This window comes from Xyrauchen texanus, chromosome 20 (genome assembly GCF_025860055.1).
Source record: "Xyrauchen texanus isolate HMW12.3.18 chromosome 20, RBS_HiC_50CHRs, whole genome shotgun sequence".
NCBI lineage: Eukaryota > Metazoa > Chordata > Actinopteri > Cypriniformes > Catostomidae > Xyrauchen > Xyrauchen texanus.
In genome coordinates, this window is record NC_068295.1 from 43,500,260 (window position 1) to 43,523,950 (window position 23,691).

The 23,691-nt window shown below is 43.1% G+C and overlaps 1 protein-coding gene across 2 annotated transcripts in view; it reads left to right on the plus strand.

Moving 5' to 3' along the window:
* Nucleotides 1-948: 948 nt before the first annotated feature.
* Nucleotides 949-23,691, plus strand: part of LOC127660843 (nucleolar RNA helicase 2-like) — a 34,998-nt gene continuing 12,255 nt past the window's right edge. Inside the window, exons 1-8 of one of the 2 annotated variants that reach the window (XM_052151279.1) lie at nucleotides 949-1,093; nucleotides 6,237-6,359; nucleotides 6,448-6,588; nucleotides 6,689-6,761; nucleotides 17,978-18,156; nucleotides 18,326-18,443; nucleotides 18,599-18,784; nucleotides 18,959-19,104. In XM_052151279.1, the coding sequence (XP_052007239.1) occupies nucleotides 1,022-1,093; nucleotides 6,237-6,359; nucleotides 6,448-6,588; nucleotides 6,689-6,761; nucleotides 17,978-18,156; nucleotides 18,326-18,443; nucleotides 18,599-18,784; nucleotides 18,959-19,104 (1,038 nt within the window). In that variant the 5' untranslated portion in view covers nucleotides 949-1,021. The remainder of the gene's footprint in view (nucleotides 1,094-6,236; nucleotides 6,360-6,447; nucleotides 6,589-6,688; nucleotides 6,762-17,977; nucleotides 18,157-18,325; nucleotides 18,444-18,598; nucleotides 18,785-18,958; nucleotides 19,105-23,691) is intronic. The other variant, XM_052151280.1, reaches the window with a different exon arrangement.

A 23,691-nucleotide genomic window follows, 5' to 3' on the forward strand; every position in this document is an offset into this window, starting at 1 on the left:
CTTTAAACCAATAATTGAACAACAGCAAATATCACAACATATATTGAACACCTAAAAAAAATCACTGAGCCAAGTGTCTACTAGGTGGTAACAGTTTGAGGACACATCGTTGGACATTGAAAGTCTAACGCCTGTTGAAAAAACTACATAGGCTATGTGCATTGCTGGATAATGAAAGGAGTTCTTCTAGCACTATCTCCTTTACAATGGAAAAGGATTATCTCGATTGATATGTCAAAGGTTGGTTTGAGGGCTAAAGACGGGCTTAGAATTATGGTTTAACCTTAAGTTAAAGCTGAGTTCCACATACGATGAGATCACCTACTCAACAAAAGACATGGACAGACACATGCTCATGTTCTCGGTTTTTTTACTCTTTTGATTGGCTTATTTTTGCCGCAGGGGCATCTTCAATATTCTAAGAGAAGTTTCAATCATTCCATTGGTTCGTTTTTGCCACAGTTCCCTGCCTAAAGAATTTCCAATGTAAAAAAACTGTTTCTAGGTTCCACCCATCTCCTGTGTCAGAAATGCAGCTGCAGTTTATCACACCTTCACATTCAATTATCCTTTTAGCGTTTTTGGTTTTAGCATATATTTTGTAGTTACACACATCATTCATCATTTGTTTGCAGGAATACGTTGTTTAAGACACACATATATACTGATTAAGATTGTAACAAACAACATTAATCTCTTTATTATGGCACATTTTTGGGTCACTTTTTCTGGTTGACTATAACTTCTATGTTATGTATTTGATGGGCATTTGGTTTTTTATTGTATAATTGTTATATTTATGTTTTTTTTTTTTTTGTTTGTTTGTTTTTGTTTTACTGTTCTTGTTCTGTAATTTTTTACACAATTTAATGTAAGACGTTTGGCATGCATAATAAAAAAATAAGGCTGTTGAAACTTCCTCTCCACGCGCTTCACTTCCGGATCATTCTTTTTTCTGCATGTTTAATGTGTATTCAGTCGCACATGCTTAGCTGCTCGACAACATTCAACAACATTTAACATGCCGTCAATGATCCACACTGAAGCCGATCACATTATACACATGGTGGAGAACGGAATGGAGATGATTAAGGTCAGTGCGACAGTTTTATTCACTGAAGATGCGCCTGTCATACTGATTAGAACTCTAATGTAAATGACGAAAACACACGTTTTCTCTCTATGTAACAACATGACTAGTGATAAATAAGAAACATCCAATAGTTCAGAGGATCGTAAAGGCATTACGAATGTAGGCCTTCGTGTTTTTTTCTTTTCTAATTTACATTTGCACACGTGTTAGTCGCGGTGTGTGACGTAAACATTTGATGACGTATGGTGTTTGTATGAGTCATGATGTCAGATGTGTGATTTTGTTTTATTGAAGAAAAAGTCTTAAGGAGTGGCTAATCATAATTTGCAACCAACCCGATAGCGATTAAATTAACACTTTTTTTTTTTAAATATTTATTTTATATATATATGATCCCGTATCAGACTATGACTGAAATTCCATTACCATTCCTTGATTGATTCAGTGTTATTTCATTTTATCACAAACAACCATGCCCCTGAACAAAGAGTTTTCGACGATCAAATAAATGTAATGACTTTTGTGTATACTTTATTTATAATTAAGCAATATAAAACGTGCGAGAGAGCGGGGTTGGTTGGCACACTTTTCACTCTCTGTCATATTTCTCAGTCATCCTATATGTTAAAATAGTCTAACCAGTAACAACTGAAAGGTTAAGATCTCAGCTACTCAACAGATACATTTAATGTTCACAAATGATTCCTAAAAATGTTTTATTTATCATTAAAGTGATGTTGTGCACTTGTGCCAACCAGCCTCAGTATGGGGGTTAGTTGGCACATGCAATGGGGTTGGTTGGCACAGATGCTATAGTTACAAAGTATGAGGTGAAAAATATAAAGAACTTGAGCATTTAATTCAAACCAGATGCAGAATAACATTCAACAGAATTTCTGCCCATTTTTAACCAAATTATTAACCAAACCAAAAACAAATACAGTTTGTATAGTAGCCTATATGTGTGTGTGTTTGTGTATGAGTGGCACTGAAGCTAAACTTCCCCCGGCCGACTATTCCCATAAAACTCAAAACAAACGAGATTGTATTCATTTGAACTAAACAACAGTTTTTATGTGTGGGGTGTGTGTGTGTGGTGAGTGGCACTGAAGCTAAACTTCCCCCGGCCGACTATTCTCTTAAGACGCCTGAGATACATATAATAATAAAACATATAATAGTATTATTATAATATGAAGTCTATATATATATATATTATAATACAACATTCATTATTTTTAACATGTGTAAAGTGTGTGTGAGAGTAACAGAAAAGGGAGTAACAGAAAAAATGCTGTTAGGCTAACTAGCATGTCAAGATGTCTGTGTCTCAATCAGATGAATCACATGAATCACAGTTCTGGCAGATGTAGACTGGTAGACCTGGAGTGCATAAATCGTGGGCCCACTTTTTGCAATTCAGGCACTGAAGCCAAACTTCCCCAGGTCGGCTATTTCCATATGATTCTAAACAAACCAGACAGTATTCCTCTTCATCTTCATCAGACTCAGATGATGATGATCTCCTTTTCTGCTTTTTTTTAGGAGCAGGAGCTTTGGATGGAGCTTTCAGTTGTGGTTTCTTATTTTTTTTAAAGAGTCTCTTCTTTGTTGCGGCCTTTTGTTCCTCCAGTTGTCGCTTGACTGGTGTGTCTGTCAGGATGGCAGTCTTCCTCTTCCTTCTGACGGCACCACCAACTTTCCTAGGCCCAGCCTTAGGGAATGGGCGCAGCTCTTCTGGGGTTTGGGGACGTCTCCCAGTACCAGCAGAAAAACCACTTGGTCCGGGCACAGCATCGTCAGTGGCAGGGTGAAGCTGTTGCACAGCATTGTCAGTGGCAGGGTGAAGTTGTTGCACAGCATTGTCAGTGGCAGGGTGAAGCTCTTGCACAGCATTGTCAGTGGCAGGGTGAAGTTGTTGCACAGCATTGTCAGTGGCAGGGTGAAGTTGTTGCACAGCATTGTCAGTGGCAGGGTGAAGCTCTTGCACAGCATTGTCAGTGGCAGGGTGAAGTTGTTGCACAGCATTGTCAGTGGCAGGGTGAAGTTGTTGCACAGCATTGTCAGTGGCAGGGTGAAGCTCTTGCACAGCATTGTCAGTGGCAGGGTGAAGCTCTTGCACAGCATCGTCAGTGGCAGGGTGAAGCTGTTGCACAGCATCGTCAGTGGCAGGGTGAAGCTGTTGCACAGCATCGTCAGTGGCAGGGTGAAGCTGTTGCACAGCATCGTCAGTGGCAGGGTGAAGCTGTTGCACAGCATCGTCAGTGGCAGGGTGAAGCTGTTGCACAGCATCGTCAGTGGCAGGGTGAAGCTGTTGCACAGCATTGTCAGTGGCAGGGTGAAGCTCTTGCACAGCATTGTCAGTGGCAGGGTGAAGCTCTTGCACAGCATCGTCAGTGGCAGGGTGAAGCTCTTGCACAGCATCGTCAGTGGCAGGGTGAAGCTGTTGCACAGCATCGTCAGTGGCAGGGTGAAGCTGTTGCACAGCATCGTCAGTGGCAGGGTGAAGCTGTTGCACAGCATCGTCAGTGGCAGGGTGAAGCTGTTGCACAGCATCGTCAGTGGCAGGGTGAAGCTGTTGCACAGCATTGTCAGTGGCAGGGTGAAGCTGTTGCACAGCATTGTCAGTGGCAGGGTGAAGCTCTTGCACAGCATTGTCAGTGGCAGGGTGAAGCTCATCGGGGACAGCAACAAGATCGGCAGTTGGGACTGGGTTTGGCTGGTCTGTAACATAAGATGGGGCAAAGGCCTCTTCTGGAAAAACATCCCTGTTATAGGGGAAAATTCCAGACACCCTGAATTCTGATTGGATGTTATTTGGGGTTGCAGCCAATGGGTATGCTTTGGCAACAATTCCAGGCACATCATATATAGACATGGTTTTGCCAGGGTTGTTCAGCATCCATGAGTCACAGGCTGTGTTGACATGCCTCTTCAGAGGCCCATACACAGTGCGGTCAAGAGGCTGTAGTCGATGGGAGCAGTGTGGGGGGAATGATAGCATGACTACACTGTTTTCTTTGGCATAGTTCAAGCCACTGATAGAGAGATGGGACTCATGGTTGTCAAGCAAAAGGAGACATGGCTTCTCTTTTGTGCATTTTGTATTCTCCACAAAATGCTTCAGGAATTCAACAAAGTGTTCTTCCTTCATCCATCCTGACGGGTTTGCACCTCCTTTGCAACCTGTAGGTCCATTCAGAATGAAGTGGTCCCTGAAATTTACCCTGGGGAAAATAAAATAAGGAGGAATGCTGTTCCCTGTGGCTGAAACTGCGCAAGCAAGGGTAATAAGCGTCCCTCGTTCTGCAGAGGTTATTGACCCAATTTGCTTAAATCCCCGCCTGGCAGTGACCCTGTTTGGTTTCTGGACTGTAGTGACACCTGTCTCATCCATGTTCCAGATGTCACCTGGAGGAAGCCTATGCATGACTGTATCTAGGTTGTTGAAGAAGGCTTTAACATTTTCTTTATTAAAACTCGTAGCACGAGCAAGGCTTGTGGCCTCTGGCTTCCTGATGGAAAGGGAAGGGTGCCTCTTCAAAAAGGCAGTAAGCCAGTCACGGCCAGCTTGCTGCTGCTCTGACCAGGTCTCAGGCACCTTGATGCTATGTGACACAGCAAGCTGAAAGGCTAGCTTTCTAACCTCCCTGGGTGATAGGCCAAAGTAAATATCGCCTGACTTGCACAGATACTTAACCAGCTCCTCTTCCAAATCTGGGGGAAATATTTGTCTGTTCCTGATGTAACCAACAGCTACACCTAGCTCTTTCTTGCCTTCAATCTCATCCTGGCTGATCTTGTGGCAGTATCTGCTTAGTGTGCTGAATGGTATTTTGAAGTCCTTTGCTGTGCTCCTAATACTTTTATTTTGAGTCTTCACCTGTCTGGCTGCCTCTAGCATAATCTGTGCTGGTGTCTTTGCCCTGTCTGTTGTTCTTAAATATTTTCTGACCATTTTGACTTCTAAAAGAAAATGATTTCTTACACAATGAGTTTATGTTCATGAGAATATAACATACAATCCCGATAAAAATGTAAAGCATAATATATATATATATAATATGTTTTAACATATGTAAAATGCATAAATTAATACATTTATAACCAATTGGCTATAATGGGGTTGGTTGGCACATGTGTCAACCAACCCCCAAATCAGTGTGTCAACCAACCCCACCCACATTAGGACACACCTCTTTACTGAAATTATGTTAGCCACATAGCATCACTCATCAGAGACTTTTAAATTTCATATCAAAATATAGCTGATCCTATCTACATCAACTGAAATCCTTACATTTTATATATCTCTATCTATCAGAGTTCTAAACTGTATTTAGTGGGGAGAACTTTTTTTTTGTTTTAACACAGTAAAATAGAAAAGTTATCCTCACCTCAGAAGTTAGTGACAGTTCGATGATTTTAGTAAATGGGTGTGTTCAGGTCAAGAGGGCAGTCATTTTAATGACAGATTTTTGTGACAGCGCCCTCTAGTGTACTGGAATTGAACTGTGTGCCAACCAACCCCTGACCCTACCAGCCCCACTAAGTAATTATAATTATACCAAAGTAATTATTTCAAAATATGCATATAAATCTCCTCGATTTAACACACACACATATTTAAGCAATATCACACACGCATTCATGCGATATGGCCCTACATCGACACTGCTGTGATTCGGCCGCAGTGTCGATGTAGGGCCATATCGCATGAATGCGTGTGTGATATTGCTTTTAAATATGTGTGTGTGTTAAATCGAGGTAATTTATATGCATATTTTGAAATAATTACTTTGGTTTATGTATTAAATCATATTTTGGGGGAGTTCTCATCAAACTTCAATACACAAATAATTGTGCTTAACACGTCGTGTAATTTGCTTAACAATTTAATTGACAGCCCTACTAAAAACATAATGAAATGTGCCAAAATATGTAATAAGTGAACTTCAGTTGTGCTGGCGTAGATTCCATGTGGGTTGTGACTGTGTTCTCATTTGTCATGGAAGATTTGAATGTCTTTGGATGAGGTTATTTTGAGCGTTCTAAACCGTCATCAGTCATCTACTGCACATTATGAACTTGAGATGTCACCTCTAACTGTCTGATTGTGTTTACTGCTCTTGTTTTTCTCCAGAAAAAGAAAATGAAAGAAAGGGTTATAGCAAAGGACGAGTGTGAATCTCCAGCTCCTGAAAAGAGGAAGCGTGAACAATTGATCACAGGTGTGAACGGAAACGCTGACGCAAACACAATCAAGGTAACTGATTTCTCGTCACGTTTGAGCATTCTCTGGATTTTACATGTCAAGTGCTTCAGAATGTCATTTTATTAAAATCGTTGTATAGAAGAAGAAAAAGATCAAGGTAAAAGCAGTGGATATGACGCTCCAAACCTCACCATCAGCAGAGATCAGCAGCGAGCATCCTGAAGAGAAAACACCAGCAGCATCCAGTGAGGATTTGGCCAGTGACAGCGACAAGGAGAAGGTGTGTGTGTGTGTGTGTGTGTGTGTGTGTGTGTGTGTGTGTGTGTGTATTGAGATTATGGTGTTGGTTTTTATGGTGATTGCTGTTGTGTTTTCTGTAGGAAACTCCTGAGCAGAGAGGAGGAGTGTTTACCAACTTCAGGATCTCACAGGACACCATCAAACTCCTGCAGGGTAACACTGAAATCCAGTTACTGACTTTCAGATATGTTTACTTCAGGGCTCCCACGGTCATGAGAACCTGGTAATATCAGGGTGTTTGTGACTTCCAGGCCCGGAAAAGTCATGCAAAGTAGTGAAATCCTAAAACATCATAGACATTATTTTAGTGAATATGCTTTCTAGTTTATAGATGAAATTACAGTGACATCGCACTGCAGGGGACCGTGCTTCTGGGTTCTTTTGACAGATTTCAGTGGTAGATATAAGCAACACTGCTATTTTAATCGTCTTTATTATAAACGTTGTATAATGTAATTGGTTAAAGGGGTCATGAAATGCTCTTTTTTATTTTATTTTATATATTTATCATTTCATTATCTTACCTGAGGTCCACTGATCTTAAAAAAAAATAATTAAAACAGTCATAATTTTGTTATGTTTTAGTTAGCACCCCATATATTAAATAATCATCAAAACTATTCCATTCGTTTGTGCTGCAAAAATGAACATTTGCGCTGGTTTGGTGTTTGAGATATTAAGCATTCTTTTTTGGGCTGTGTGACGTCACTCTCCACCCCATCTCGCTCACATCGATCCAAATCAGTGCTGGTCATTTGTGCTCTTTATGCCTTTAAAACAAACGTTGTAAGCGCTCCCATCCTTATATATTGCAAGAATGTTTTCTGGAACGGTGACATCATTCTCCACCCCATGTTGTCTAAATCGCTCCAAAGGGGTGTCATTCATTTGTGCTCGATTTGTGCTGTTAAAATGAACGCTTTATCTATTTCCATTCCTTACAAATAACAAATGATTCAGGACTTTTATTTATAGGATGGATAAATCTATTAAACTCAATGACTATAGAATTATTATATCTGTATAAAAAGTTCTGAACATTTACTTGCGAATGTCAAATATAAAACGAACTTTACCGCACTCAAAAATACAGGGCATATGTGATTTGGATTTGAAGCTTGAAGTTACTGTCAATTCAAAAAAAATACAAAATAACAATGTGTAAGAAACCTGCACCGAGCTAGCACAAATGAACGAGTCAGAAAATGAGTGCATTGGGCGAGTTGAGGTAAGTGCATGACTGACGCCACAGATCCGGAAGATAATTTTGTTATTTCTATGAAAGGGAATTATTTAGATTTTGTGCTGTTGAAAAAACCCCTGTAACTGTGATCATTTTTCAAATAACAGTGACTTCACTCTCCACCCCATGTCGTCCAAACTGCTCCAAACCGGTGTCATTTGTTTGTGCTGTTGAAAACATTCTTGCCATAAGGAATGGAAATAGTTACAACGTTTGTTTTAACGGCATAAAGAGCACAAATGACCAGCACTGATTTGGATCGATGTGAGCGAGATGGGGTGGAGAGTGACGTCACACAGCCCAAAAAAGAATGCTTAATATCTCAAACACCAAACCAGCGCAAATGTTCAATTTTGTGGCACAAATCAGCACAAACGATTGGAATAGTTTTGATGTTTATTTAATTTATATGAGGTCTCAGCTCCTCCTTTAAATTTCAGTGATTGGCTAACAGCATGCAGTCCCTCAAATTCATAAATTTTTCAAACTCAATTGGAAGAGAATAAACAAGCACCAAAACATTAGAAATATAAATTTCACTGTGTACACATAACGCACATCCAACACATTGCATACAAATATATTACACTATTCATCTCAAGCACAACTGTAAACCGGACACTGTCATCAATGATGCTGTCTACCATGGAAACGTCCGTTGCGGTTTGACACTCCAACAGTAAACAAATAGATGTCCCGTTCCATTTTGCGCTGGTGCTTGTACTGCCAGCAACATACAGAAATGTTTCAGAAAGTTTGTGTCGACGCAGCCAGTGTAGATGGCCTCAAGCCGTTGTGTCAAATCAGCAGATGCGCCCAGTGTAGACAGCGTGTCTTGACATTTGAAATATGAATGGAACTGTTAACTTACATTTTTGATAGGGTCCAATAGAATTTTTTAACTGCCCCATATCCTTCAGTGACAATTCCTTGGCAAAGACGTATGACTGCTTCACAAGACACACATTATCATCCTGCACTGAGGTGCACATCGCTGGATACGAATCAAAAGGTAAAAGACGTCCATCTAGTGCTTGCTTGCATACACCAACAATTAAAAATAGCACTGATAGGCGAAAGAAAGGTTTGTTGAGCAGTTTAAGCAACATATCAGGAGCTGATGAAACCTTTTAAAAGCATGCCAGAGAGATACCGTACAGATGGGTTCCCTTTTGTGTTTAGGAGTGCCACAGACAGTAGGGCTTTTGTCCTTCTCTCTGTTTATGAGCATGTTGATTTTTGTTACTGTAGAGGCTGTCTTGAATGAATGAGTACCCCTAGTGATGTAGGAAAATTTTGGAATTAGAGAACGAGGTGTTTTTGCAGGTTTGTTTAAATAAATACGTTTATTGAATTGGGATTAAGTTTTGAGCTCTGAAATTTACAGTATGTTTTTATAATAGAAAGACCTCTTGTGTCAAAATAACAAGTACAATTTGATTCCTTATGACATGACCCCTTTAAGATAAAAGTTGTTAAAAAGCTATTTCTATGGTTTACAATGAAGATATTATGTGGGGTTTTTTCGGCAAAACTGTTTTAACTTCATTCAACAGGGTGAATTAAATCATGCTAAGGCTGGGCGTTTTTATATAGAATATTTATGTCAATATAGTAATGTTTTTTTTTTTTTTTTACGTTTACAGGCCAAAAGTGGAAAATTATTACACTTCTATTTAACCTTAAGAAAATGATCCATGTTTTACTACAGTAATCACTGATCAGTACAATAGATCAGTTACAACGACCCTAGTATAACCATGCTATTTGTAGTATAATCATACTAACCACAAAATTAACCATGGTAACTACAGTCATGGTTACTACAATAAAACCATTGTAAATCTATAATGTATATACTACAGCATTACTGTATTAAAACTTATTAATTGTATCAAAACCTAAAAAAAACTATGGTTACGGTCATGGTTACTACAATATAACTAGTAAAAGCCATAAAACCATGGGTACTGCAGTCATTAATTCTATAATATTACTATTGTGAAACCATGGTTGGTTATCATAAGGGTATCATACTTTTAACATTTAAATACATTTACAAACAAACCAATTGTAATGTCACATTTTGATTTGTCATTTAGTGTGAATTTGTTTTTCTGTCATCATTACCTCAGCCGAGCACTGCTTGGTTTAAACAATCGCTGGCTGCAGTTCAGCGCATTAGGATGAGTGGAAGAACAAATAGTTCCTGTCCTGCTTTTTGCAAATATAACTTTTTTCTTTTTTTTTTTTTCAATTTGAAGCTTATGACATGCATCCATTTTCATGGTAAATAAGTAGTAATATCACTAGTTTAAAAATAAGATTTAACAAACAGTAATTTTAGGATCGAAATTCTGGAAACTTTTATCAGTATTGAAAGTATCGATACTTAAGGATGAATCCACCCATAACTAGTATCAGACTCTGTCAACTAGCTAGCCTTTGAAATGAACGTGAAGATTGAAGCTGCTGTTTGTTTGCATATTTTGGTCTTTGTTTGGTGTAAAGCGAGACCTGACTCAGCAATCCCCATTTGGCCTTCTTTGGCCCTAGGGTAATCTATGCATCCCCGGAAGTGACAGCGTGAAGGCAGCTGGCCCTGGCATGCACTATAGCAGGGGTGTCCACACTTTTTTTGCATGATGATCTACTTTTAAATGGCCAACTCAATAAGATCTACCAACTAAAAAAAACACAGTTTCATTTTTTTTAAATGCTTGTTGGGACTACTGCATGTATCCCCCCCTACATGGAATTAATCTTGTAATTAATAAAAAAAAATGTATGTAATAATGTTCAATGTTGATATCATTCAGTTTTAACACTAAACCCAAAACACACAAAAACAGCACAATATATTACAATAGACAGGGCATTTACCTTATTCTGATGACTTGCACTGAGTGGAATCAGACAGTTTTGCGTAATCCGGGCAGTAGCTGCTGGTAGCTAGTCTCAAACACTGCTAGCATCGCAATTTTGCACTGTTCTCAGAAGCCCTTGGAAGCCCTGAACCTAGTTGACATGGCAACTGAATAAACAAAAATCTCGCCTGGTCAAAATGTACTCGTCAAGTGCAAGTCAGACAGAAACTAAAAGAAGGAAAGACATTATATATATTTTTTAATTAAAATGTAACAAAAGCACATTTAAATTTCGTGCGATCTACCAGCATTACCATTTTCATATTCCCCGTTCAATGGAAACCATCTGTTATTAAGTTTGAATAAGTTATTTACTGGAGTCAAAATAAATGCACAGACATAATTTTAGAAGTATTACATTATATTTTATTTGCCCTCATTTGACTCGAAAGTGGAAACGTGTCTAATAATAAATAAAATAAGTGAGGGAAGTTCATTTGCAATTGTTTTGTTAATATTTGGATAAATCATCATTTTTACTTTGCTACTAGACTCATATTTTTGCCTATTTTTAAAATGTACACATTTCAATTTCATAAAATGCCATCAAATTCAATTGTGAAATGTTGAAAAATATGTTTGTTATTTTAAGTTACTTAATAAAATTGAAATGCCTAAATCTTGTATTGGTGTATACATCCTTTTATAGAAGTACATTTGAAAACGATTAAAGATCAATCTTGTGTTTTTAGTTAAAAATTGTGGAAAAGTCATTATTTTTAACTAGATTTTACTTTATGCATTAAACTATTTGAATCTACTTGACTACAATGGTTGTTCAGTTGCAGTGATAGTTCCCCTAAAAATTTAAAAACGTTTCAAATTATCGAGATATTTGTTGAATTTCGTCAATTGTGTGAAAATAAAAACTAGCATCAGAGATGCAATATGTGACTTCACTGCTTGAATGAACCCAAATACAGAAAGGACTTTTACTTCAATTGAACTTACCCCGTTCAATGGAAACCATCTGTTATTAGGTTTGAATAAGTTATTTACTGGAGTCAAAATAAATGCACAGACATAATTTTAGAAGTATTACATTTTATTTTTATTTGTATATATTTTCATAAACATTATGCACTGTGGTGGTGGAGTTGACAGGTCAGCTTAGATGTTGGTATAAGAACATCGTTAGATCATATTTCACCTCAGATCTGTCGCAGCAGTTGCACTTTGGAAATGAAAAAAAGTTTAAATCCACCAACAGCAGCTGTGGGGCAAATGGGTCTTTATAGAGCTGATGCGATAACAATGATCTGTAAAATATCATAAAGTGTCTAATCCTGTCGTTCTCTTACGAGAGGTTCTCTCGTATTGCGTAAGCTAGCTTACGCTACGGGAAAGATTCATCTTTTCTGAGATATTGAAGCCAAAAAATTATCCTTAATTTTGTATCCATTGTCAACGCAGTGCGGCAGCTGCAGACCTTGAGCGGGCTAGCTAGCGAGCTCGTTGGTTGCTCTGCGGCAACTGCTGCAGTCTATAGACGAGCTTGGGCGAACTCGCATCCAATGAGAGGCGTCCGCGCGTTCACTGCATCAAAGCCCGCCAAAAAGGCCGTGACTAGAGTGCATATAAGCGTAGTTCGTAGGCTGGAACCCTGATTTTCATCTCTTCAGCGAAGCTCTTCGCATCTCTGAACTGGAAGCCGCGTCGCCGTTCGAGGGGCATCTAGCAAGCGTGGACAGCGCTCGAAGAAGCCGGCCGTCTTCGCCACCTTCAGCCATCCTGCGAGCTACGCCATCCGGCGACGTATCCTTTTTTAGAGCAAGCTAAGTTCCTCAGCGAACTTCACAAAAGAGTATCGAGGGTCTTTTTAAAGATGCCTCGCACTTCCTGCAGCTCACGCCGCGCTCCTCTCAGCGCCGGAGACCGACACATCATCTGCGCTCTCTGCAAACTCCCTCCCTCGAGCATCGCGTTCACCCTCCCCGCCCCCCCCCGGGACACGCAGTTGCCGCCGAGCGGCCGCACTGCTGCCACCTCGGAGAGCGAGGCGGAGGACAAAGGCTGCTGTTCCATCATGGCTTCGGACAGCGAGGAGTGGTCACAAGCCTCCTCAACGGCCCAGGAATCCAGCAGGACCCGCGCCGGAGTCGAATGGGAACTGATACACCTCCTCACGCAGGCCGTCGACCGCCTCGGGCTCGAGTGGTCACCGCCCCCTGAGCAGGCTCCCAACAGACTCGACGGCTGTTTTCTTCAAAGCCGTCACCGTGCGGCGCCCGCGGCCCGTGCCGCTCCCTTCCTGCTGGAACTCCACGCCGAGCTCTCTAAATCGTGGAACGCGCTCTCTCGGCCAGGACTCGATCCCACGCCTCCACCGCCTCGCTTCAGTGGACGGCGCCGCCGAGAAGGGCTACTCTTCCATCCCCCGGTCGAGGATTCGGTAGCAGCACACCTTTGCCCGCCCTCGCGAGATGGCGGTCTAAACCAGTGCTCCCGCCTAAGGCCTGCAGAACTACTTCCGCCTGTGTTGGCCGCGCCTATTCCGCCGCCGGCCAAGCCGCATCTGCTCTGCATTCCATGGCCGCCTTGCAGATCCTCCAAGCGGACCTTCTTCGGAGTGGGATGAGAGAGGCAGGCACCCAGAGGCTGTTACAGATCTAAGGAGCGCGACGGACCTCGCCTTCAGCGCCACCAAAGCTGCAGCCCAAGCTATAGGGAAGTGCATGGCCTCGCTGACTGTAACCGAGAGACACCTGTGGCTAACGCTAGCCGACATGGGAGAAACTGAGCGCTCCACATTCCTCAACGCCGCTCTCTCCGTCCGGTTTCTTCAGTTCCGCGGTAAGTGGCATTGTTGACCGCTTTGAAGTCCAGAAAGCCACCCAAGCCATGAATCTCTTCCTGCCTCGCCGCCTAGCTCCTCTGCAGGCCGCCCACGTAACCAGCCTCCTGCACGAGCATCTTCACAGCGCCCAGCTCAACAAAGCCAGACTTCCCAGCGCCGACAGGGTGGCCGCCCCAGATCAGCGCTCAGACAGCCGCCGTAGACCACCGCCTCCAGCGGGCCTCGGCCTAAGATTGCGCTGAAACCTGAACAACCGAAGTCCTCCTAGCTTTGTTGAACAAACGACGGCTCAGTCCCGCCACGGCCGGACCACCATCAAAGCTTCGCCCCCTGTCAGTCCCCTTCTCTCAGGCTACTGCAGTGGTGAATTTAGCAGCCAACAAGCCGGTGACACTGCCCGCTTGCCTGCACTCAAACGCCGTTTTCACGGCGACCCAAATAAATCTTGTAAAGAGCAAACATGTCTTATGTGTAGAAAATGTGCCCACAACCCTGTGTTCGCCCCTACACACAAGCATAACACATCCCGTGTCCCCACCAGAGCACGCTCACATAAAGCGGTTACGAACCGCTCGAGCGCTAGAGTCAATAAATGCGCCCACGAATACGTGCGCGCGCCCATTCTCTGCCCGCTCTGTTACACGGCCAGCAAACATTCCTCTGTGTGTAAGTCCCGTGCCCATGACTATGCTTGCGCATCACGTAACAGATGTGACTCTTTCCCCATTCATTCCAATCGGGAAGTCAATCACAAAACAGCCTGTTCATGCTGTCTGCGAGCAATCTTGCATAAACACACTAAACGCGCTCACACATTTTGTTCAGCTCTGTGTGCGGCAATCAGAGCTGAATTGGCCATTCACCCTCTAGCGCTACGCTTCAAAGCGTGGGAAGCTTTTCCAGGGATATACAAGTGGGTGTTAAGCACAATACAACAGGGCTATTTGCTACAGTTCGATCGCCGCCCTCCTCGCTTCAGAGCCGGCTCGAAACCACTGTGAACACGGAAGCAGCGTGCATGCTTCGTTCAGAAATAGCAAGCCTTCTGTGCAAAAGGGCCATAGAGAAAGTGCCACCCTCTCTGAGCGTAGTCGGGCTTTACAGCCGTTATTTTCTTGTTCCCAAGAAAGACGGCGGCCTCAGACCCATATTAGATCTCAGGGTTTTGAACAAGGTGCTTGCAAAAAGACCGTTCAAAATGCTTACAATCAGGAAACTCCTCGCGCATGTGCACCAGGGGACTGGTTTATTTCACTCAATCTGAAAGATGCATACTTTCAGATTCAGATAAATCCCGTCACAGGCCATTCTTGAGATTCGCCTCGACGGCCAGGTTTATCAATACACCGTCCTTCCGTTCGGCCTGTCCTTAGCACCCCGTACTTTCACGAAGTGCATGGATGCGGCGCCGCACCCCTCGCGGAGTCAGGGTTTGCGAATTCTGAACTATTTGGACGACTGGCTGATTATGGCTCAGTCACATATGGAGCTTCTGTCTCACAGAGCAGTTCTCCTCAGCCATCTGAACAGTTTGGGTCTTGCAGTCAATTGGACCAAGAGCTCACTACAGCCCAGTCAGACAATTTCCTTCCTTGGGATAGAACTAAACTCCGTGGCAATGACGGCTCGCTTATCTACACAGCAGCGCCGTGTTCAGCGACTAGCCGCATCTTTTCAGATGAACAGCCTCACGCCTCTGAAGAAATTCCAGAGAGTGCTAGGTTACATGGCCTCAGCCACAGCAGTACTTCAGCTGGGTTTACTGCACATGCGCCCGCTTCAGCATTGGCTAAGCACCCGCGCGTCTCGCCGGGCTTGGGCCACAGGCCGCCAGCCCATCAAGGTGACTCAGACCTGTATTTCAGCTCTGCAGCCTTGGACAGTGGCCGAGTGGTATCAGTGAGGAGTGGCAATGGGAGCTGTATTTCGCCGAAAAGTCATCTCGACAGACGCGTCCAACACGGATGGGCGCGGTCTGCGAGAGCTCTCCGGTTTTCGGCCTATGGTCAGTTCAGGAAGAGCTCCTTCACATAAATTGTCTGGAAATGATAGCGGTCGAGTACGCGCTCGTGCGCTTTCTCCCAGTCATTCAGGGTCACCACGTCCTGGTCCGTTCGGACAACAGATCTGTGGTATCCTACCTAAACCGTCAGGGTGGTGTCAGATCCAGGAACCTTTTCCATCTGACGGAACGCATACTGAGTTGGTCCCAGTGCCACCTGCGCTCGCTGAGGGCGACGCACGTGCCAGGCCACCTGAATGACGGCCCGGACAGACTGTCCAGAGACAATATTCCCCCAGGGGAATGGTCCCTGCAGGCTCAAACAGTCCAGACGTTATGGCACCTATTCGGCAGAGCAGAGATAGACCTCTTTGCGTCAGAAGAGAACTCCCACTGCCCGATATTTTTCTCGAAAAGTGAGGACGCGCTAGCCCAGGACTGGCCCAGGCGCCCGCTTTACGCCTTCCCCCCCGTCTCGCTATTGCCACAGGTAATGCAGAGGATCAGGGAAACGCGTCACTCGGTGCTCCTCATAGCCCCGCGTTGGGAGAATCAGACATGGTTCCCGGAGCTTACGCAGCTGTCACTGACAGCGCCGTGGCCCATCCCAGTGAGAGCAGATCTCCTCTCTCAAGCTCGCGGCACAATCTGGCATCCCCACCCAGAGCTGGGCTGCATGCGTGGGTGATCAACGACTACCCGTCGCTCTGCCAGAAGGAGTAATAAATACCATTATACACGCTAGAGCCCCTTCCACAAGAAGACTCTATGCGTCAAAATGGTCTGTGTTCTCAAAATGGTGCACCGACAGAGACCTGGACCCGCGGACATGTGGGGTGTCGTCGCTGCTCGTATTTCTACAAGAGCTGCTGGATAAGGGCAGATCCCCATCCACGTTCAAAGTGTATGTGGCAGCCGTTGCGGCGTTCGCTGAACCCCTGCACGGCCAGTCATGGGGAAAAAACGAGCTGTTGTCGTTCCCTTCCCACTATGTGCTTATATATTACACAAACACTGACCCGCATTCTTGCCGGCCAAATCTTATTTCCCCACTCATAAGGGCTCCCCCGGGTTCCCCCTTAATTCCCAGGGGCTCATACAGTGGATGCTTGGCGCGCACGGCGTTGACAATGGGTTCCCGTAGCGTAAGCTAGCTTACGCAATACGAGAGAACCTCTCGTGAAGAGAACGTATCGGTTACCTAACGTAACCTTGGTTCTCTCTAGATGAGGGAACGAGTATTGCGTAGCCGGCCGTGCTTCGCGCCACGGCGACTTTTCGCTTCAGTCAATGAAAACCAGGGTTCCAGCCTACTGAACTACGCTTATATGCACTCTAGTCACGCCCTTTTTGGCGGGCTTTGATGCAGTGAGCGCGCAGACGCCTCTCATTGGATGCGAGTTCGCCCAAGCTCGTCTATAGGCTGCAGCAGTTGCCGCAGAGCAACCAATGATCTCGCTAGCTAGCCCGCTCAAGGTCTGCAGCTGCCGCACTGTGTTGACAATGGATACAAAATTAAGGATAATTTTTTGGCTTCAATATCTCAGAAAAGATGAATCTTTCCCGTAGCGTAAGCTAGCTTACGCAATACTCGTTCCCTCATCTAGAGAGAACCGAGGTTACGTTAGGTAACCGATACGTTTTTCCTTTTAAAGAAGCCCAAATCTCCTAATAATATGTAAGAAATTGAGTGTTTCAACCCTGCAAACAGAGCTTTTGGGGCATTTTCAGCTCAATTTAAACAAAACATCCATTGACATCAGTTCTTTTTTGCGGTGCCAGAAGTGCTGTTGCCGAGCGTTTGTTTGTGAACAATCTATATTTTCTACTTGTGTTTGATGCTCAATTCATTTAAATATTGAATTGGGTACAAATTGCTCTTTGTGAATGCGGTCTGTATGAAATGATTAAAAAAAATCATAATGCAGCAAACACAAACGACTGGACAAATTGTGAAAAATGTATTGGTCAAACTGTGGAAACCCTTTTAGTCTTTTGTAATCTGAACAGCAAAAAAGCACCGCAGGAGATTTAATGACAAGAGCAGAGACAAAATTTCCAGGTTTCCTCCCTCTCTGACCACAATGTATTTTGCTACGGTCACCAATGTAGATCCATAAATATGGAAGAATTAAGAGCTGTATTGCTTTGTAATATACCACATCATAACCAGTCTCTACAATTAATGACACTTTTCTGCTTTTGTTGGCTATTGTTTTTTTTATATTGAATCTACTGATAAATGACACCATCAGGTGGGTGTGTATAAAAAAAGGAAAAAAGCACCCAAGCAGACATGTAAACAAATAATCTGTATCAGTGTTGGTTGATCTCTACTTAATTGAACTGTAGTGTGCTGATTTGAGATGTCTTTTGACAGTGTCATTTTTCCTGTTTCAGCACGCGGTGTCACATACCTCTTTGACATCCAGGTGAAGACGTTTAACTCCATTTATGATGGGAAAGATTTGATTGGTCAGGCGAGAACTGGCACTGGAAAAACCTTCTCATTCGCAATTCCACTGGTGGAGAAACTGCATTCTGAGGCGGCAGATAAGAGAAGAGGACGACCCCCAAAAGTACAAACACCAACACACTGCATTTACTTATAATGTGATACTTAAACTAACATCCGTGACATTACATTTTTTTTTTTATAACACATTAAATGTATAGTCCACGGGGAGGAATACTTGTTAAATAGCACTATAGATATACTATAGAAGTATATAATGTGTGTCCGCACAGGTGTTGGTTCTTGCACCGACTCGAGAGCTCGCTATTCAAGTGTCCAAAGACTTCAAAGACATCACCAGAAAACTATCTGTTACATGTTTCTATGGAGGAAGCTCCTACAACCCACAATGTATGATTTTAATGTTCTCATACTTAAATGATTAAACTGTCAGTGGCCATTCAGAGAAACACTGCAGTCCAGATTATTGGTAATTATGAATGAAAATTATTGCAAACAATACAACATACATTTGATAACACGTTGATTGACTTTTGTGGCATCAGTGGATGCGATCCGCAGTGGCATTGACATTCTGGTGGGCACGCCAGGTCGAATCAAAGACCACCTGCAGAACAATAAACTGGATCTTTCTCAGCTCAAACACGTGGTACTGGATGAGGTTGATCAGATGTTGGACATGGGCTTTGCAGAACAGGTGGAGGAGATCCTCTCTATGTCCTACGAGAAAGGTACATCTCACTGGTGGTATTAGACTGATCACTGCAGTCCAATGCAAAATCCAGCATAATACCACTAATAGTTGTAAAACACTCACCTTTTGACTGTTGAAATATTTAAATTCAGTGATCACACAAATTAAGGTGATTGAATGTGTCAGTTTATTTATGGACATTTCCTGTCAGATGCAGAAGAGAAGCCGCAGACGCTGCTGTTTTCTGCCACGTGTCCTCACTGGGTTTATGAAGTGGCCAAGAAATACATGCGCACGAAGTGCATTCATGTGGATCTGATCGGGAGGAAGACACAGAAAGCCGCCACCACGGTTGAGGTAATGGCACATCACCGCTCTGATGGCGCTACAGTGTAAATGACAGAAGGGGAACTGAAGAATTCCTGTTGTTGTTTTTCAAAATAATTTGAATTCTTATTTCCCCCACCTAATGTTGACACGGTACCAAATTTTCTGTAGTTTATACCGATACCAGTGAAATTTCATGGTTCTTTATACCAATTTCGATACCACAACAAAAATATGATAATATTATTTGCAGTTTAGTTGTTTTTAATTATTTTAATAATTATAGTATATTATTTTCCAGAATTGTTTTGAAAGGAGACCTATTATGCCCCTTTTTCCAAGATGTAATATAAGTCTCATGCAAGGCACTTAACTCCAGGTTGCTCCAGGGGATTGTCCCTGTAATAATTGCACTGTAAGTTGCTTTGGATAAAAGCGTCTGCCAAATGCATAAAAAAAAAAGAAAAAAGTCTCAAGTGTCCCCAGAACTTGTCTGTGAAGTTTCAGCTCAAAATACGCCATGAATCATGTATTATAATTAGGGCTGTCTATTTACCGCAATAATTCAACACGAATAATTTTATTAAAAATAACGTGTAAAGGACTTCCGGTTTGGCCAACTACGAGATGGCGGTGTAAGAAAATGTGCTCCCGGCACTTTGAGCTAAAAGTAGCCCACTATGACTCTAATTATTAAAAACTTTTACTAAAATTTGATTCAGGTTTGTGGGGCTTGAAAATGCCAAAAGGAAAGAATAAGAAATCAGTGCAGCACGAGTTACTTGAAGACGACGGAGACAGCCAGGCTTCCCCCACTAGCAGCGCTATGGAGGATAATGAGATGCGAACGGGCCACTATAGGGAAGAAACAGATAATGCAAACCTTGGCCTCATACTGAAAGAACTGAGGGAGTTTAGGAAAGACAACGGTCTGCAGCTGAATGTAATTCGAGACTAAATTAACAACACTAACACGAGAATCGGGATAGTTTAAGGGAGCTCATTAATGAGCTGCTTAAACTTCAGATTCACATGGACACTAAACTGACGGACTTGGAGGGCTGCTCCAGATGAGATACTATCAGAATCCATGGAGTTAAAGAGGGAGCCGAGGAGAATTCTCCATCAGTGGTTTCCTATATTGAACACCTGCTGAGGGTAAATTTGGAGCTCCCTGCTTCTTTTGAGGTACGAGTAGAACGAGTGCATCGCACTCTGATGCGGAGGCCATTCATTACAGAATTGAGGACATTTTTAGACTGGCTTGGCAGAAGCAGAGATTTCAACTTCTCGGTAGAAAGGTAAATCTCGATCACGACTACACCCCTGATGTTTTGAAGAAACTAAGAGAATATGCGGAAGCGACAACGGTGTTAAAGGATAATAAAATCCGATTTCAAACTCCGTTCCCGGCCAAGCTAAGAGTTTTCTACCAGGAGGGAAAAGTTCTGCGTGGTTCAGCGGTGGAAGCAACCGGAGACATGGCAAAAAGGGGGCTACCAGTGACCATTATCAAACACCCAGAGTCTCTTCTGGAACGGATTCAGCTTTTATCGTGGAGCACGGGCAGGAGATTGGGAAACCGTGGAAGCGCTGGTATGATTCGGGACTACAAGGAAAGGCTCCAGGTTTTTAGACACCAGGACTCTGTGTGACTGTTTTTAGAGTAGTTTACTAAAACCTAGCAGGCGAGCCAAGAGTTATTTGGAGTCTCTATTAAATTCAAGGCATGAGATGACAAACTGTAAATACTGACTGCACATCTTAGAATATATATTATCTTGTTGGCAATAATTAAGAATATAATTGTTCAGTGTCGGGGGTTGTCTCTTAACCGCATATTCAAAGGGAAATCGCCATGGACAAACGAGGGCCCTCTTCCACCAGTCGGGAGGAGAGGCTCCCCCTCAAAGCCCTCTTTCCACCGGGGTTATATAGGATCAAAATTAAGATCCCACAAATGGAAGTTAATTCTTTAGTTTTCATTGGTTTTATGTTCTTGCCCATCCAAGGGTATTTTGTTGCTGTCGTTCCCTGCAGCCACTGGGGTGTTGCCTTTGATACATTGAGTTTACAATCGATCTTTGTGCTGTTTTTTTTAATCTTTTTTGTTTTTGTTAAAGCTAAATGCAACCAGTTAAAATTGTAACTTATAACGTGAACGGTTTACTCAGTCCAATCAAAAGAAGCAGGATATTATCCAAGCTGAAAAGAAAAAATGTTGAAGTTGCCCTTTTGCAAGAAACACGCCTTACAGACATGGAGCATGATGAACTAAAAAGAATAGGTTTCAAGTACCAATTTTCATCATCATATTCGGCGGGCCATAGGAGGGGAGTGGCAATTCTAATCTCCAGCAAAATTACTTTTGAACTCATGTATGAAAAGAAAGATAAAGAGGGGAGATATGTATTGATAAGAGGAAAGTTGGGTGGATCACTGTTATCTTTATTAAACGTTTATGCTGCTCCTTGTTCTGAATGGAATTTTTTTTTAGACAATTATTTGATTTGATAGTGGCAGACACTCAGGGGGTTCTGATTTGCAGGGGGGACTTTAATATTAGACTTAATCCTAAACTTGACTCTTCAAATGCATTTCTAACTCAGCCTAAATTGATAAGCAAGAAATTTGTTTCAGTGATGAATGATATTGGGTTAATAGATGTTTGGAGAGAATTATACCCATTAACGAGGGACTATACATACTTCTCCAACCCCCACTCCGTTTACTCTAGGATAGATTGTATTTTTAGTTTTGGCAGAGACCTAATGTGGCAGGGCGGAGGGTGGGGCCGGGTCACGATCTCTCTCTCCCGCACGGCCCTCTGCAGTCAGCCTTTAAACCTCACGGAGGAATAATTAGCCTAATACGGGACCGGGTGTGTAGGATCACGACCCGGCCCCGCCCTCCCACATTCCTCCCTCGTTCTCTCAGGCTGGGGAGCCCCCGGCCTGACGTACATTTCCCCCCCCCCCCCCTTCCCTGGGGGTGGGCGCGCCTTCCGCGCTGTCTGCCGGTAGGTCATCCCCATCTACCTGGACGAGGGAGGGGACAAGGGGAGGGAAACAGAAATAATTAAAATGGGGGGTACTTCCTGTAACAGTGTAGTACCCCACCAAAAAACTGTAAAATTTAAAAGAGGATAAAGGCCAACGCAGAGCGACAGTGAGAGAGAGAGAGAGATGAAAAAAATAAAAAACTCTTACTCGCCAGTTCTCCGATACGCCGCAGCTTGTTCCTCGGCCACTCCTCCACCCTTTATCGGACGACAGCCGCGCCTCTCCGGGCGGATCCGAGGCAGTCCTCCAGCCCCTGGCAGACGGAACACCCCGCCGCGTTCTCGGGGAACAGAAGGGGTCTCCCCCGCCCCTGGCAGCGGTCCTCTCGCTTCAGTCGGTCGGCTAGGAGCCCCTTCTCCCCTCGCAGTCGGCGGCCATCGTCCACGTTCAGGCGGCTGGGCTCCTCGTCCCCCGGCAGATGGCCGCGGCTGCTCCGTTGGGGTGGACGGTAGTGGCGAGAACTCTACTACGGCTACTACGCCCTCCTCCTTACCGGGCTTCGGCACCAGTGTAAAGCATTCAATGGAAAGGAGGAGGCGAGAACCGGCTTGATAATATAAATAATAGTTTAATGATAAACTTAAAAGAAGACACACACACACACGACGGACATGTCTCCCGCACGGCCCTCTGCAGTCAGCCTTTAAACCTCACGGAGGCATAATTAGCCTAATATGGGACCGGGTGTGTAGGATCACGACCCGGCCCCGCCCTCCGCCCTGCCACACCTACATAGGGTTGGCGACTGTGACATAGGCATTATGGACCTGTCAGACCAAAATAAACTGAATCTTGATTTGGTTCAATGAAATATTTTGTGGAGATTGGACACTCACATTCTGAACCATATGAAGGACCAAATCCAGGGGGATATTAAAGATTACTTGGAAAAAAATGATAACGGCGAGGTTTCTCCTCTAATACTTTGGCATGCATGTAAAGCTGTCTTAAGAGTTCAAATAATTAGCTACAGTTCCCACTTAAAAAGGTCTTAGAAAAGAAAGTTAGATCATTTACAATTAGAACTGAAACAGTTCACAAAGACACAGCCGACCAAAAAATTCGAGAACAAATAATAATAATAAAATAAATAAATAACTGAGATCTATACAAAAGAAATACAAAAAAGTGTAATATTTACAAAACATAAATATTATGGAGGATAAGCCAGCAAATTGTTAGCTCACAGATTGAAAAAACAATAGGCTGAGAGCTCAATTCATAAAATTAATAACCCTATGACCAATGTGAAACATCACAAATTAAAAGATATACAAAGTATTTTTGAGCTATTATATTAGAATTTATTCTCCCAACCTCGTATTGACAAAGTTAAAATTGAGGATTTCTTTAAGAATATTTGCCTACCCAAATTAACAAATGAGCTGAGTAATCAGCTTACAGCTGAAATATCAGAGAAAGAAACTGGAACTCGAATAAGCTCCGGGTCCAGACGGGTTTCCTTTGGAATGGTACAAAGTAATGATGGAATCATTGATCCCTATTCTACAGTCCACCTTTAATTGTGTCCTTGAGAAGGGAGAGATCTCCTCCT